Source organism: Pelodiscus sinensis, chromosome 8 (assembly GCF_052426305.1).
Source record: "Pelodiscus sinensis isolate ZL-2025 chromosome 8, ASM5242630v1, whole genome shotgun sequence".
Lineage (NCBI taxonomy): Eukaryota > Metazoa > Chordata > Testudines > Trionychidae > Pelodiscus > Pelodiscus sinensis.
In genome coordinates, this window is record NC_143059.1 from 39,477,992 (window position 1) to 39,494,869 (window position 16,878).

General features: G+C 45.2%; 1 protein-coding gene across 4 annotated transcripts in view; it reads left to right on the forward strand.

The window, feature by feature from the left end:
• The first annotated feature begins 1,657 nt into the window (after positions 1–1,657).
• RPP30 (ribonuclease P/MRP subunit p30) overlaps positions 1,658–16,878 on the forward strand; it is a 32,605-nt gene continuing 17,384 nt past the window's right edge. Inside the window, exons 1-5 of one of the 4 annotated variants that reach the window (XM_075935123.2) lie at positions 1,658–1,814; positions 8,588–8,643; positions 9,306–9,362; positions 11,220–11,294; positions 12,289–12,360. In XM_075935123.2, the coding sequence (XP_075791238.1) occupies positions 1,733–1,814; positions 8,588–8,643; positions 9,306–9,362; positions 11,220–11,294; positions 12,289–12,360 (342 nt within the window). In that variant the 5' untranslated portion in view covers positions 1,658–1,732. Of the gene's footprint in view, positions 1,815–3,018; positions 3,327–3,490; positions 3,615–8,587; positions 8,644–9,305; positions 9,363–11,219; positions 11,295–12,288; positions 12,361–16,878 lie in introns of those variants that run through there. The other 3 variants (XM_075935124.2, XM_014572711.3, XM_089780157.1) reach the window with 3 other exon arrangements.

Consider the following 16,878-nt stretch of genomic DNA (forward strand, 5'->3'; position numbering starts at 1 on the left):
GTGAGGCCACATGTGGAGTATTGTGTTCAGTTCTGGGTCCTGCACTATAAAAAGGATGTGGACGCATTGGAGAGGGTCCAGCAGAGGGCAACCAAAATGATTAGGGGGTTGGAGCATATGACCTATGAGGAGAGGCTGACGGAGTTGGGTCTGTTTAGTCTGCAGAAGTGAAGAGTGAGGGGGGATTTGATAGCAGCCTTCAACTTCCTGAAGGGAGCTTCCAAAGAGGATGGAGAAAGGCTGTTCTCAGTGGTGACAGATGGCAGAACAAGGAGCAATGGTCTCAAGTTGTGGTGGGAGAGGTCCAGGTTGGATATTAGGAAAAACTATTTCACTAGGAGAGTTGTGAAGCACTGGAATGGGTTAGCTAGGGAAGTAGTGGAGTCTCCATCTCTAGAGGTATTTAAGTCTTGAGTTGGCAAAGCCCTGGCTGGGTTGATTTAGTTGGGATTGGTTCTGCCTAGAACAGGGGGCTGGACTTGTTGACCTTCTGAGGTCTTTTCCAGCTCTATGATTCTATGATATTTATTTGGGCATAAGCTTTTGTGGGTAAAAACCACTTTGACAGATGCATCCTGATATTTTCTGTCAATTTGAATGCTAGTTTGAGGGTGAGGTTCACTAACAGTGGTTAAAATGCATTAATAGAATATGTAAAACCTATATAGTTATTTATAAACAACAGATTACATTTTAAACGTAATCTGTCAGAAAATGCTGTATCTTAAAAACAATTATCCCCTTTTGTTGACATTTTCAATGTTCTGATGATGCCTCAAATAATTTCATTGGTAATAATTCAGTTGAATAATATAGCTGCTCCATCTAGTGGCTACAATGTTGCTCTCTCCCGGAAATAAAGACCTCACCTTGTTTCAACATTGTTTCTGAAAAGGATTCCACCTCTACAACATTTTTATATATATATGGAGCTACAATGTAGCTAAGAGCCATGTCATTTGTTAGGGGGCTTTCAGGGGGCTATCAGGGTTCAGAAAATCTGGGATTCACTTTTCTGGGCTTCTTTGCAATGTGTCTCTGCAGCTGAGGGTAGCAGCACCACTAGCTCAGGGATCCATGTAGGGCAGGAAGCAGGAATAACGTAGCCTATACACCACAAACACACACACTCTCACATCCCGGGCTCCACGCGATGCTGCCACTTTGAAACACCATGGGGACCTGGCTCTCTCTCTCTCTCTCTCCCCACACACACACTCTCTCTCTCTCTCTCTCTCTCTCTCATATATCCTGGGCTCCACGCGATGCTGCCACTTTGAAACGCCATGGGGACCTAGCGCCAGGTTTCAAGCAGCGCTGCCGCTTGGAAGTACCCCCTCAACTTCCCCCCTCCCTTTCTGCCTCTTTCTGATGGAGACAGCAATGGGGGAAGTGACTAGTTGACTAGCTTGTGGTGTATCCCATAAGCATTTGCTTATGGGATAGTCGACGAGTCCTTCACATCCCCAGGCAGGGGCCATGCTGCGAGGCTGCGAACCCCAGGCCCAGGCTGGCTGCCCCGGGGCGTGCGAGCACAGGGAACCTGCCCCTGGGCGCAGCTGGGAAGGCTGGGTTGCACGGGCCCGCACGCACCGCCCGTCCGCCTCAGCAGCACAGCAGCGCGGGAGGCTGGGGGTGCAAACTACAACCCCCAGCATGCCTTGGGCGCAGCCTACGTGGAGGTGCCGGCGCCGCCCTGCCGCTGAGGCTGCTGGCACCACGTGGTGGCAGCATGGCCGTGTTTGCGGATCTGAACGTCCCGCGCGCGCCGGACCTCAAGTCGCTGCAGAATTTGCTGGAGGCCGCCGCGCACCGTGAGTACCGCCCCCTCCCCCTCCCCCTCCCCCTCCTCCTCCCAGGCGCCGGCCAGGTCCGCGCGGCTCTCCCAGCCTGCCGGGCGCTGCGGGCTCGGGGCGAGTCGCCCATTGGCTGCTGCCCGTGCAAGAGCCGGGGTGGGCGCTATCCAGCGGTAGCTCGCGTGCAGGGGTCCCCCCACTGCCGGCCTGTCTTGGGGCGGAGAGCGCTGCTCCCCGCCCCGTTGGTAACTCCTGGCTCTTGGGCAGGCAGCAGCAGCCTGAGTGTTGTGCAGCACAGAAGTGAGAAGACAGATCCAGTTCTCATGGGGAGCTGGCTCTCTATGGGCCCCCACCCTCCATGCTGTCTCTGATACAGAGGAAGCAAGGTGGGAAGGAAATGTGCGTGGTCAGCAGGATCAACTGAGAAGCCTAGGCTTATTGGTTAATCTGTAGTCCTCTACACATTGGCATCCTTAATTGGCATCACTTCAGTCATTAAGTTAACATCTCTCATGTGGGACTGGAAAGCAGGGGTGGAAGTAACTTAAAATTTCTTACAGGTACTGTCCCGTCCCTGCCAGCTCTTTAAATAGCTCCCAGCTGGCTTTTGCCACAGCTCAGCCTTCTCTTGCTGAAGAGCTGTGCATCAGGGTGTACCTGCTTACTTTTACCTCTGCTGGAAAGATAGCCTGGCTAATTGTTGTGATAGTTCCAATGAATAAGCCGGTTTAAGCGTATCCTTTCTGTCATGGTAGATGTGCACTATTTCTAGTAAAACCTCTCTGTCCTGCCCAGCTTGGGACTTTTTTGTTATGTAGCTTTCTCAGCACAGGCTGGAGCCCTAACTCTGAAGCCAGCAAGGTGGAGAGTCTCACTGGATTTTGGGCTGGAGCTAGAGTCTGAATGTTTATATTACTATTTTTAGCTCTGCAGTAGGAGCCTGCGTTAGTTGACCTGTGCGCTGATTGACTGACTACACCACAGTTTTAAGTCCAGCTGGTCTGTGCCAGTTGACTCTCACCTTAGGGTAAAGGGCTGTTTATATTGGTGATGTAGACGTTCAGGCTTACGCTGGATTTAGGGAAGTAGGAGATTAATGGGTTAACTGATAAGATGAGATTTATCAGTTTCTGTTAATGGTTTAACAATGCCTAGGATCCCACCTACCAGCTGTGTGCCTGAAGCTCCTCCTAGCTGCCAGTCTGGTGCCCAGGGTTCTGCTGCTGCCATGCCTGGGGTGCTACTGTTACTTGCCTTCCTGGCTGCTGCACCTGCCATCGTAGAACCCCAGGTTCCTGTGGGCTGCCAGCCCCTCTGGTCTATGAACCCCACAGCTGGGCTCTGGCCTGACGGCTGGGGTCTGTCAATCATCCGCTGCTGCCGCCTGGGATGCTGGCTACTGGCCCTGTACCTGTGATTCTGCTGCCACTTGGCATCCTGGCGTTGCCAGCAGCTGGGGGGCCAGCAGCTGGGACCCCTTGCACACCAGGATGCCTACTGAGGGCAGAGCCTTAGATGTGGGGCCATCAGGTAAGACCCTGGTGACAGGTGCTCCTCCGGTAGCCTTCCATAGCCTTGTGTGTCAGAGTAAACGTTTGACTGGGAACTGAAAGAATTTTGGTTGGTTACACTGTTTTTGTGTATGATTTTATATCCCCAGGTTGAATCCTAGGACCCTGTATGGTAGAAGGGTGCCAGAGCTCAGGCAGCTTGAACCCAAACGTCTATACTGCAACTAAACAACTTTGTCTGAGCCCCACAAGTCCATGGCCATGTCTACATTAGTACTTACATCGGTAAACCTTTTGTCACTCAGAGGTATGAAAATAACACCCCTGTGAATGGCTAAGTTTTGCCAGCATAAGTGCTCATATCCACAGTGCTGTGTTGGTGAGAGACACTCTCCAGCTGACATAGCTCAGTGAGCAGCAGTAGTTGGTTTTATGATATCAACAGAAGACCTCTATCCTGTCAACATAATACAGCTACATGAACACTCTTACAGCAGCACAGCTATGTAAGTGTAGACATGGCCTAAGTCAGCTGGCACAAGCAAGCTGTGGGTTTCTAATTGTAGCATAGATATACCCCAAGACTCTTTGCAGTGGGATGCTTTTGTATGTGTTTGGGGTCTTTTTTTCCCCTGAGAAGAGACATATCCTGAGGCACTAGTACTAGAAGCTCTTGTGTATGTGCTCTAACATTATGGTGCAAGTCGTCTTACTGACTTCCATGGGACTACTGTGTGTGTTCTTACAATTCAGCATCTGCATAATTGTTTGCAGGACAGCAGCCATAATTTTTAATATATAAAGGAAATAAAAACTTTCAAGTCAGGGCACAGCCATGGGCATCTGCATGGCACCACAATATGCCAACATCTTTATGGCTGACCGTGAACAACGTTTCCTCTGCTCTCGCCCCCATCACCCTTACTTTACTTACGCGACATCAATGACATCTTCATCATATAGATCCATGGGAAAGAGACCCTGGAAGAATTTCACAAGGATTTCAACAACTTCCACCCAACCATCAACCTCAGCCTGGATCAGTCCACACCAGAAATCCACTTTCTTGACACTACAGTACAATTAAATGATGGACAATTTCCACCATCCTATACGGGAAACCTACTGACTGCTACACTTACCTTCATGCATCTAACTTTCATCTCAGACACATTTCTCAATCTATTGTATACAGCCAAGCGCTAAGATACAATTGGATTTGCTCCAATTTCACAGATGGAGGGCAAACATCTACTGCTGTGGTTCTCAACTGGTGGTCCATGGTGACTTTCTTGGTGGTCTACAGGAACATTGTCCACAAGAACATTGTCCAAAGTCACAAGGCGTGAGCAGATGCCGCCATTAGGCTGTTTTAAGCTGTGTTCACAAGCCATAGCATCACCTAGGATTCAACCGCGTTGTGTTGCCAGTAACTTCCGTCTGAGGTTCTGAGCATCAGTGTAGCTGCCACAGTCGTGCTGAGCGGTTGCTCTGTCATTCGTCCTGTGCTACATGTGCTATTTTACAGGTGTGGTGTAGTTTGTTTATAATGGCAACAACAGGAAGAAATGTCAAGCGCAAGTATTTGGAGGACTGCATCAAATTCGGCTTCACTTGTCAAGAAAAAGAAGGCGTGGATTTGCCACAATGTGTTGTTTGTTTCAAAGTCTTGGGGAATGACTCAATGAAGCCGGCTGAGCTGAAACTATCTCGAAAAGTGTCACCCCAAATTGTTGCAAAAGGATAAAGATTATTTTGGGCGGTGGTTATCAGGTCTGAAATGGCAGCGCGTCGACTCAACAAGTGCATTTTACAATAAGACAAGCAATGCAGTGCGCACTTCCTATGTTGTTGCAGACAAAGTTGCACAGGCCAAGAAGCCTCATACCATTGTAGAGCAACTTGTGCTCCCCTGTGCAAAAGAGATGGTGCGGCTTGTTCTTGGCGAGGAAGCAGCAAAGAAGCTAAATGATATATCTGTCTCTAACGAAACAGTATCAAGACGGATAAATGAGATATCACAGAACATCAGTGAACAAGGTGTAGATGAAATAAAGAAGTCTCCATTGTTTGCCATACAATTGGATGAATCGACCGATGTCGCGTTGTGCTCTCAGCTATTGGTGTTCACATGATACATGGTTGAGGGAGACTTCAAAGATGAGCTTCTCTTTTGTAAGACTCTTGATACCACTACAAAGGTTCAGGATGTGATGGAAATTAACAATTTCTTTGAAGTACATGGTCTAGATTGGGTAAATCTTGTAGGTGTCACCAATGATGGTGCACCAGCTATGCTGGGCTCAAGATCGGGCTTCCAAACGCTGGTGAAACAGCGTGCTCCAATGGTAACCAGAGTTCATTGCTTCATTCATAGGGAAGCTTTGGCATCAAAAACATTGCCTGATCAACAGAATACCGTTTTCAAAAGGTTGGTGAAAGTGGTGAATCACATCAAATCATCGGCTCTGAACACCAAGCTGTTCAAAAGATTTTGCCTGGAAATGGGTTCTGACTTTGATATGTTCCTGTTCTACACTTCCGTATGGTGGTTGTCAGCAGGGAACGTACTCAACAGAGTTTTTCAGTTGAGAGAGGAGTTGGATTTATTTCTGCAGGCTCAAGGAAAAGAGGAATTCCGTAATGTGCTGATGCAGTCAAATTTAGAACTTGGGTATCTTGTCGATATTTTTGGAATCTTGAACAAACTGAATCTTCAGCTGCAAGGGAAAGGTGCAAATTTGTTCTCTCACCAAAGCATCATCAAGGCTTTTCTTGACAAATTGGAACTCTGGAACATAAGAGTCAAAGGCAGTAATTTGGTTCAATTTCCATATGTGGATGCCGTGCTCAGGGAAAAGGAAGCCATTCGGACACAAATTCTCGATCATTTACGGAAACTACAAGATGAATTCCAGTGATACTTTCCAGAGGTGGACAGGACAAGGGATGGATTATCTTTCATCAGGAATCCATTTACAAGAGATGTTAATAGTGTTCCAGAGGATCTGCAGGAGGAATTCTTGCATCTGAAAAATCATTTTGTGTCTCAAGACGTGTACCAGCAGTCTACCATAGAGAAATTTTGGGCCAGCATGACCGGGAGTTACCCAAAGCTGTCAGCACACACAGTCAGATTTCTTTTGCCATTTGCATCAATTTATATGTGTGAGACTGGATTTTCGTGTTTGTTGCACGTTAAGTCCAAACAGAGGAATCGGCTTGCAGTGGAAAGCAATATTCATTGTGCATTATCAAGTACTACTCCAAACATTGAAAAACATGTCAGTGAGAAGAGAATCCAAAAATCTGTTAGTAAAAAATAAATTTCAAACCAAAATGTTCGTCGTCTACTCTCTTTTATCATGTCTCAAAGGAGGAGATCCACAAAAATGTTTTGATTGGCCTGGTGGTCCGTGGACTGAAATTAGGTGAGAACCACTGAGCTACAGGATCTATATAGAGCATTCCTAAAACTGAAATATCCACCTAGTAAAATTAAAAACAGATTGACAGAGCCCAAAAAAGTACCCAGACATGAACTACTTCAAGACAGACCCAAAAGAGAAAACAACAGAATTCTACTTATCATTACCTACAGTCCACAACTTAAACATCTCCAATACATTATCCACAATCTACAATAGATCTTGGAAAATGTCCCCTCACTCTGAGGCCTTGGGGAGAAAAGGCCTATTTTTGCTTATAGATAACCCCCTAACCTGAAACCAATCCTTTCCAATTACCATGCTACACAGCTACATCATAAGCATCCAGGAACCAACCCCTGCAGTCAACCCTGGTGCTAATTCTGCCCACACATCTATACAAGCGATTTCATCACTGGACCCAATCACATCAGCCTCCAAATCAGAGGCTCATTTAACTGCACATCCAGTAATGCCATCAAATGCCAGCAATGCCCCACTGCGATATATATTGGACAAACTGGACAGTCCCTATGGGAAAGAATTAATGGACACAAATCAGATATCCTAAAAGGCAACACACAAAAACCTGTTGGGGAACACTTTAACCTCCCTGGACACTCATTAAGAGATCTCCAAGTTGCTGTTTTGTTTCAGACCAATTTCACAAGCCAAATACACAGAGAAGGATTGGAACTCCACTTCATTCTCAAGTTTAACTCATGCAAATGGTCTAAATCGCAATATTGGATGGCTCACACATTATCAACCAACCAAACAATGAAGGTGCCAATGGTTCCTGATGTCTGCATAGAATCTGGTGTTAGTACTCTTCTTTTCCTAGTGCAAACTAATGGTTCTTATCAGCCTCTTTTAACTATTTAGTCTTTCAGGTGCTAATAGACTATTGTTTTTTACGTTTTTCCTGTTACAGACTGGCTCAGCTATGCCTTTGAAACTTACCTACCCAATGTCCTCTTCCTCCCCCTCTCCCTCCCCCCCCACAATTTTTTTCCTCCCTCCTCTGCCCTCCCTTCTTCCCTTATTTATTTTTATTCTTGGTTCTGGACTTCCAACACTCTGGTCGTCTGAAGAAGTGGGCCGTGCATACAAAAGCTCATGATACCATCTACACGTTTTGTTAGTCTTTAAAGTGCTACCAGGCTATTTGTTGTTTAAGTTTTTCCTGTTACAGACTAAGGGTATGTCTACACTGCATTCCTCTTTCGAGAGAGGAATGCAAATGCAGCTGAGCAAAATTGCAAATGGAGCGCTGATTTGAATTTCCCATGCTTCATTTGCATAATCACGTTCGGGTGCTATTTTGAAATACCCTATTTTGAAAAAAGAAACGCTGTCTAGACACGGTTATTTTGAAAGAAAGCCCCTTTCGAAATTACCCTTCTGATAAAATGAGGTTTAAGAGTAATTTCAAAAGAGGGTTTTCTTTCGAAATAACCGCGTCTAGACAGCATTTCTTTTTTCAAAATAGGGTATTTCAAAACAGCACCCGAACGTGATTATGCAAATGAAGAGTGGGAAATTCAAATCTGCGCTTCATTTGCAATTTCGTTCAGCTGCATTTGCATTCCTCTCTTGAAAGAGGAATGCAATGTAGACATACCCTAACTTGGCTACCTCTCTGAAATGTAAAAACTTTAATGTTACAGCATTGCGTTGCCTATTGATTTTGTTTTCAGAAGTCTCAAATTATTGCACAAAGAAACCTATTAGGTACGTAAGTGATTTGTGGAATGTAATTGCTAATCTTAAAGCTTTCTATTTTATATTATTAAATAGTAAATTGGACCAAAAAAACTCAAAACCCTTCCCATATGTTTACTTTTTCTAGTGGGATATTCAACTGTTGCAATTAACCATGTCATTGATTTCAAAGAAAAGAAACAGGTAGGGCTCTGTTTCAATATTTATTCTTGTTTTGTTTATTTGTACTTACTAAGTTTATAATTGTGCAGGCATTGTGAGTTCTCTAAGAAGAAAAAACATTAGGGCAAGACAGGGTCCTTCAGTCCAGTGGTTCTCAACCAAAGATCCTGGGTTCCTGGAAGCTGTGAGCAGCTTTTGGGGATCCAGCAAGCTGGGCCAGCATTAGACTCACTGGTGTCCAGGTAAGAAAGCTGAAGTCTTAGTGCATGGGGTTCGAGCCCGAGGTCTTGAGCCCACCACCCAGGGCTGAAGCCAAAACCTGACAGCTTAGTTTCACAGGGGCCCCTGGTATGGGACCCCGGGCAACTGCCCAGCTTGCTACTAATGCAGGCTCTGGCTTTTAGATGCAGAAAACTAGTTGTGCCTCTTGTGGGCTATGGAGTTTTAATAGCAGGGGGTGGAGGGAGGGCTGAGAGAGGAAAAAGGTTGAGAACCCCTGCTTTAGTTCCCTGACTAAAACTACCATTTTATAACCCTATCTTATCTAGAAGTTTGGGCCCAAATTTTGTATCCTGTAAGTTTTATACACTGCAAGAAATGTCTCATGATTTTTTGTTGTTCTTGTTTAAAAATTGTAAACAATAAGTTTTGAACCATGGGATTTTTGTTTGTTTTTGTTTCAGGAGATTGTCAAGCCAATATCTCCTTCAGAACTGTTTCCATCTTTGCCTATTGTACAGGTATGTCAAACGTTTACATTTCACCTGCACATGAAAATTAACTATTTAATTATGGTGGTCTGGAATATCATAGATTCTGTTACTTTACCAGACTAGGGATGTTAGTGGCTAGTTGGCTAACCGTTTAACTGATAAGTGATTGCTTATTGGTTATAGATCCTGGTTAACCACAACACTCCTCCTCCTGGCCCCCAGTGCTCTGTATTTAAAACTCAGACCAGCAAGCTGGTTCAATCGCAGCCTGCCAGTCTACATTTTCAATGAAAAGCATGTGAGGGAGCTGCCTGCTGCCCCACGCTGCTGCTTTTGATACAGCAACCAGTGTACTCCCCAATGAAGGGAAATACCCAGCAAGGTCCCTGTACAAATTGAGGGTGTTTGTTTGTTTCAGCCCTCCCTCTCTGTAGGGTGCCTGAGAGTAGGAAGTTCAGGGCTGGGGCAGTCCCAGATGGGGAGGGAGGCACTCCACCAGTCAGCCCTTTTCACTTGCATGGTAATTCTCTCTTTTCTGTATGGTTTTAATGCATCCCTGTATAAATAGGGAAAGAGGGGAAGCTGCTACCTTCCCCCCAGCTCTCCCTAAAGGACATCAGTGGGTTGGGAGGCTCGGTGGCTAGAGCAGTTCCAGATGGGCGGGAAAAGGGCACGCTGTACACATTCTCCCAGCCAGCCTCTTTCACCTGCCTGGTGATTTTGTCTTTTTTCTGTATGGTTTTATGAGACACAAACCCATTCCAGGCTAGAGATGTTAAATATCAGTTAATTGATTAGTCGAGTAACCTTGTGAATTCTTATGTCAGTCAGTCAACTATTCTGTAGTCCCGGGGGGCGGGAATGGTAGCCAGTGCGCTCCATCCTTACTCCCGAGAAGACCCCTGCCACTCCGCACTGCTGCCTCTGTATCAGAGACAGTAGCGCGGGGTGCCTGGTGGGAGCTGGTCCACGATGGGAGCCAGTTTAAAACCAGTTTCCCTTATGGACCAGCTGCCTATCTCCCTGTGCTGCTGCCTGCGATAAAGAGGCATCAGCATGGGGTTTCAGCAGCCCCTGTCTAGGGGCGGTCTGAGCTCCCAGACCCGGTGCGAGCCAGAACTGTGCCGAACTGCCTGCCCATCTGAATCCTAATAAGCTTTAAATGTAGAGCCACAGCGGGGTAGGTCCCAGACCTGTCATAAGTGAGGACTGAGCCGGGCTGCTGGCCAGCCTGCTAAAAAATTTACTGGCAAGTGTATGCAGGGGGAGGAAGGGAATATGTATATAGTCTATAGGATTAACCTATAAGCTTTTGCTTATCGGTTAATTGACTACACTTTTACATCTCTGTTCCAGGCACATTCCTTTTTCCTGGCACAACCGAACCCTAACCTTGGTTTAAATTATAAGAGAAAGTTGTGTACTGAATGGGATGGTCCTAGCTCTTACCATTTAGGAGGAGTTCTTGAACAGACAGGACTCGCACACAAAGACGGAAACTCTCTCAAATATATAGTAGAAAATGGAATTAATTCTAAAACTGCATTTATAATACCCTTATTGTTTGGTTAGAGAACAATACTGACAACACCATAAAATATGCTTGTTCTGCTGTGACCTTTTGTTTGTTTAAAGCAAAATCAAATCTCCAAAAATAAGGTAAGTCAATATTTACTGAAGAACAGAAATTACCAAAAAAAAGTATAGAAGCAAAGCATTAAAATTTGAAAAGGCAGAAAAATGAAGTGCATAGTTAAAAATAGTCAGAAAATTGTGATAGTCAAGAATATAAACAAAACATCATTCTCTGATTTTCATGATTATAGCTATAAATAATCAGCTAAGTTTTTCTTCAACAGTCACTTTGGTTTATTTTGCTCACAGGGAAAATCCAAGCCAATTAAAATTGTAACCAGACTAACGCTTGTAGTTTCTGATCCTTCTCACTGCAACATATTGGTAAGTATTTTTAAATGTATTTATTGTATAAGTTGTGTTTTCTGTTCATAGTAAAACGTTGTTTCGAATTTTTATGGTTTTCAAAAAAAATACTGTACTAGTTTGCTGAGTTATGTCATCTTCTGACAATCCCATCGTTCCCTGAAAATGTCACTTTATAAAACTGGGATGGTGATTTACTGATGGTGTGACATGCTGCCATGAGAAATCACTCTTCCCATTTCCAGTCCGTTGATTCTGGGACCTGAAGGCTTCAAATAAAGTGTGCCTACCAATCCTTGTGTTGAGGTGGTGGAAGAAGTGTTAAAACATGAAATCATCACCCCATCTCTAAAATTTAAGTTTAGATTTTAATATGTGAGTAGACCTGACACTGAGTTTGGTTAATTTTTTTAAACTTGTGCTTCAGAATAACTTCTCCCCTGTAGAAAACAAGACTAACAAGATGGTTTATTAGGTGATGAGCTTTCGTAGGCCAGACCCACTTCCTCAGATCAAATTGTGGAAGAAAATTGGCACGACCATACATTTCCCACATCTGAGGAAGTGGGTCTGGCCCACGAAAGCTTATCACCTAATAAACCATCTTGTTAGTCTTTAAAGTGCTACATAGCTCTGTTTTTTGTTTCAGCTAGACCAGACTAACACGGCTACATATCTATTACTATTCTCCCCTGTAGGCTCCAGGGAGATTTGCTGGTGCTCGGATAACTTGTGCTAGGGGAGGACTTAGAAAATGTATGTGATAAAGTAGGACATCTGAGTGGTTTACAAAGAAAACTGTTGCTAGTGCTTTACTTACTGTGTAGATTGAGTGCCAAAATGATTGTGAAAAACTGTCAGCAATTAGGGCTCATATAGAGCCTTAATAAGAGGAGTTTCGTTTTATAACTCATTGGAGAAGTGTTTTTTCTTCTTTTGTTAGTTATTTTGGCAGTTTTCATAGTATATACCTTCAGCATTTTTCATAAATTTATTTCCTTTTTTTTGTCAGAGATCAACATCTACAAATATAAGATTGTATGACATCATAGCAGTGTTTCCAAAGACAGAGAAACTGTTTCACGTAAGTTCTAAAAATGTGTGTGTTCAAACTTGGTGGCATGCTTTTTATGTCTTGCACTGTAACTGACAATGTGAGGAAAGCCTCCATTACCCATATTATGCTGCCATTGTTTAAAATGTTTGTCTCAAACAATTGACTTCCCAGATTTGAACACCTTCCTCAGCATGTTTGCTCTTTGGCTTAGTAGGAATTAGGGATGTCAGGGCCTAGTCGACTGTCCGATAAGCAAATGTTTATTGGCTAGTCAGTCGACTAATCGATTCTGCCCCTCCCCCTTCTGCCCCTGTCAGATACAGGGACCAAAAGGGAGGTAAAAGGGGGTACTGCAAAGCAGCAGCACCACACAGCTCAGCTGTGAGGTGTTGCCACGCAAGGAGCCCGGGATCAGCTGGGGACTCCCCAACTGATCCCAGGTTCCATGGAAATGCCTCGCTGGAGCCCAGAATCAGCTGGGGAGTCCCCAACTGACCCTGGGTTCTGGGGATATGCCTCCTGGAACCCGCAGTCAGTTGGGGAGTCCGCAGCTGATTCTGGACTCTGCTGAAATGCTGTGTGGAGCCCAGGATCAGCTGGGGAGTCCCCAGATGACCCTGGCTCCGTGTGGCATTTCAAATCAGCAACGTAGCATGGAGCCCAGGGTCAGCGGGGAACCCTGAGTCTGGGCTCCGCACAGCATTGTATAAGGAGTAAGGGAAGTCAGAAGAAGAGTGCTGTATTTTGAAATAAGTGCTGTGTAGATGCTCCCTATTTCGAAATAAGATAGTCAAATTGAGCTACATCAATTGCATATCTCATTTCGAGTTAAGCCCTGCAATATAGATATACCCTTAGTCTGTTTTTTATCATGTTCTGTGCAAGAACATGGTGAAGGGTACAGTATTTCTGCACAACACTAATCAGTTAACTACTTCTGCAGCTAGCTTGAGTTGGGGAAGAAACCCTAGCACTTATCCTGCAAATAAAGTGGCGAAAGGAACCCCTTTCCTGCTGTTAAAAGATTTGGAGCATGAATCTATTGTTTTTATAAGTTCCCTTAGGCTTTCTGGGTCCTTACTAAAAACTTCTGACTATTCTAACAGAAGTAATAGAGCAGTGAGAATAATATGATAGACAACATTACTCATGGAATTTCAGTCTTAACTCCCTGCTTTTATTGCTCTTAGCTTTCTGGAAAGCTCTCTCTGGGGTCTTTCCGTGTATTGGGCATGCCCCACAAGTGAACCTAAATTTAAGCATATTTTTATCAACTTCTAGAGGGCTGCTCCCCCTGCTCGCTACGCTCACCAACTCCACTCTTGCTGGCCATCCCTCTGCCTTGTCCTATATGCCCCTTACCTCACCACCTCATCCCCACATACACGCTATCCCCCTTCCTCCCTTCTACACATACCCTGCCCTCTCCTGTGACTGGGCAACCTCACCAGCAGAGAAACATCACCCACCCTAGTTTCCCTTTGGGTCCTGCAACCAGTGTAGCTACAACTGCTCCTGTGGGCAGGCAGCCACTTCTCCAATCTGCCCAGCCCCACAGAACACCTGCCACCGAGACAGGGCCCAGACTGCTGCTGCTTTCTCCTCTGCTTCCACTCCACACATCACATGGGAACAGAAGTTGCCCTTTGGTCCCATCACCCAAACCAATGGCACTGGGACTTGGATAGTTGGAGCCAGCCAGGCCACTTGGGCTGAGGAGTGGGGCGCAGGGGCCAGTGCACAGCCACCGGCGGCCGCTGTGCGCGTGTCTCCTCTGGCCTGGAGCGTGAGCCAAGTGCCTGCGCAGCTGAGTGTGCACCCTAGGGTGCCAGGCAGAGGACCCGGGCCTCTCAGATCAGTGCTGCTGGGCGCCTCCTTGCTCGCCTTGCAGAAGTGCTGCTTGCTGCTGTAGCCCCATGTGTGGCTGGGTGGAAGGGAGCCGGTATGGGCTTGGGAAACGGGCTGGACTTGGGTCTCCTCCAAGTCGCCCTTAGCGGTTCCCTTCCTTGCTGTGCACTCAGCAAGCCTGGGGCTACCTTTTTCACTAAAGACCAACCCAGGGTTACACATATATTGCTTTGATTAAACGCTGCTGTTGAATTCAATGGAAAAGAGATTGAACCTGATCTCTCTCATACATCTGTACACTCATATACAAACAAACAAACCAGCCTCGTCTTGCTTTTGCTTAAAGTTACCAGTCTGTTGCTTATATTAACTCACAGGCCAGGTGAGTTAAATGAGAAGGGGGTGGAGCGGAACCTTCTCTCGGTCTGGACTGACACTCTATCTAGACAAGACGAGATCCAGAGATTCATGCAAGATGCCCTATCTTTTATAGGACTTTTCCCTCATTCAAATCTATGCATTTTGTTGCTTCAGTTCTTAATCAATCACCATTTTAACTTCTGTTTATCTGGAAGTCATTCTTTCCCAGCTGACATCAGTATGTTGGTACCTCCTTCCCAGTGTTATTTCAAGGTTGTCTTGTTTGTAAAAGGGTGCTTGCTCTTTACACTCCAAGACTGTCCATAATGTCCTGCATCGGTCTGCTTTGTTTTGGGCCTCAATTTATGGTACCTTGATGCCTCTTCTCCAAACACTCAAATTCCATACTCATTTACTCCCCCACCGCAGGAACTACAGAATCGTTGCACACATGGGAAAAGGGACACAATTGTCCATACAATCAATTGTATCAATCTATTTCAATACAAAGAATCATTCATCATATTTTCTTTACAACACAATCTATATTCTAATTTATTTCTAAGAGCAACAGTGTGGTCATGTTGACATTATATTGCATTGGGCAGAGGCTTTATACAACATGTGTCACAGAGCTGAGGGGCAACTGGGAGCCTGCCTCCGTTCTTGGTGCGCATGAGCTGCGTGCCCTGGGTCTCATACCTGCTGAAGTAGCTGAGGGTATGTCTACACTACCCCGCTAATTCGAACTAGCGGGGTAATGTAGGCATACCACACTTGCAAGTGAAGCCCAGGATTTGAATTTCCCGGGCTTCATTTGCATAAACCGGGTGCCGCCATTTTTAAATCCTGGCTAGTTTCCTGTGGGATGCCAGAATAATGTCATCATGTCATCAGTGTCTAGAGGCTCCACCCTTGCATGGGCTCCCTGTCCTGAACACTGTTCAGGGACTGGCAAAGCCACCTGGAAGCCCGGCAGATTCTGCCTCCCAAGGGTCCTGCCTGCTCAGCTCTGGCCATGGCCTTTTAAGCAGCCTGTCTCTGGTCCAGAGGGCTGCTTCAGGGTATGTCTACACTACCCCGCTAATTCGAACTAGTGGGGTAATGTAGGCATACCGCACTTGCAAATGAAGCCCGGGATTTGAATTTCCCGGGCTTCATTTGCATAAGCCGGGTGCCGCCATTTTTAAATCCCGGCTAGTTCGAACCCCGTGCCGCGCGGCTACACGCAGCACGGAGTAGCTAGTTCGAATTAGGCTTCCTAATCCGAACTACCTGTACTCCTCATTCCACAAGGAGTACAGCTAGTTCGGATTAGAAGCCTAATCCGAACTAGCTATTCCGTGCCATGTGGGTGGAGCCTCTAGACACTGATGACATGATGACATTATTCTGGCATCCCACAGGAAACATTTTTTAATCTATAGAGAGATAACTGAATAACAAACCATCACTGCTGCAAACACTTGGTATTTGGTTTGTCCTACAGGGACTAATGGGCTCTTTGGTGTGTTTGGGAAAAATATTTAAATTAAACAACTGAAACTATATCTGAATGCTACCAGTGGTCATATGCTGTGATTCTGGCACTGACCTGGTGACGCCCATGCTCTCTTGTGATGAGCCAAGTGACCATCAAGTTCTTGGGCCTTGGTGCTGTTAGATGTTGAGTAATAATCCTAAGGGAGCTTGTAAATGTCTTATTGAAGGATGCACCAAAATTCTCCTAAAAATTATCATATCATATATATATCAGGGACTGTGAGAAACTGCAGGCTTCAGAACAATTGTAGATCTTGCTACATCATTACTTAAAATCTCTTAGAATTATTGTATGTTACTGTAACTGGAAATTTCATTTAGAATTTAGAGCAATAATAAGTAGCTTTTTTGGCTTCTACCATATCTTCCTTTGAAGCATCTTCAGACTTCACCATTTTAAATGTTACTGGTTTCATCAGTAAGATCTCACTTTGCCAAAAATAAACCCTTCTGTCTTTGGGAATTTCAAGGAACAGTTTGTTTATTTTACTGCCAACACCAATATGTCCACCAGGTGAGGATGTTGCCTCCACTGAGGGGGAATAATCAGGGTTGTAGTGGTTGGATTCCATGTAATTTTTTCCTTCATAAAGTTTGGGTAATCAGACTGGGACTTGTCTGGTTGATCCAAAGGCTGAGCAGTTACTGGAGTAAAGTGGATCTCAGCAAATGTTTCAACTTTCATGGCAATTTAGGAAGTCTCTCTTTAAACATACTTCTTTCTTCTCTGTAGTTCTGTTTTTCCTTTTTTATTCCTTGTAACAGCTCTCTGTCACTGGGAGTCCAGGCTGTTAT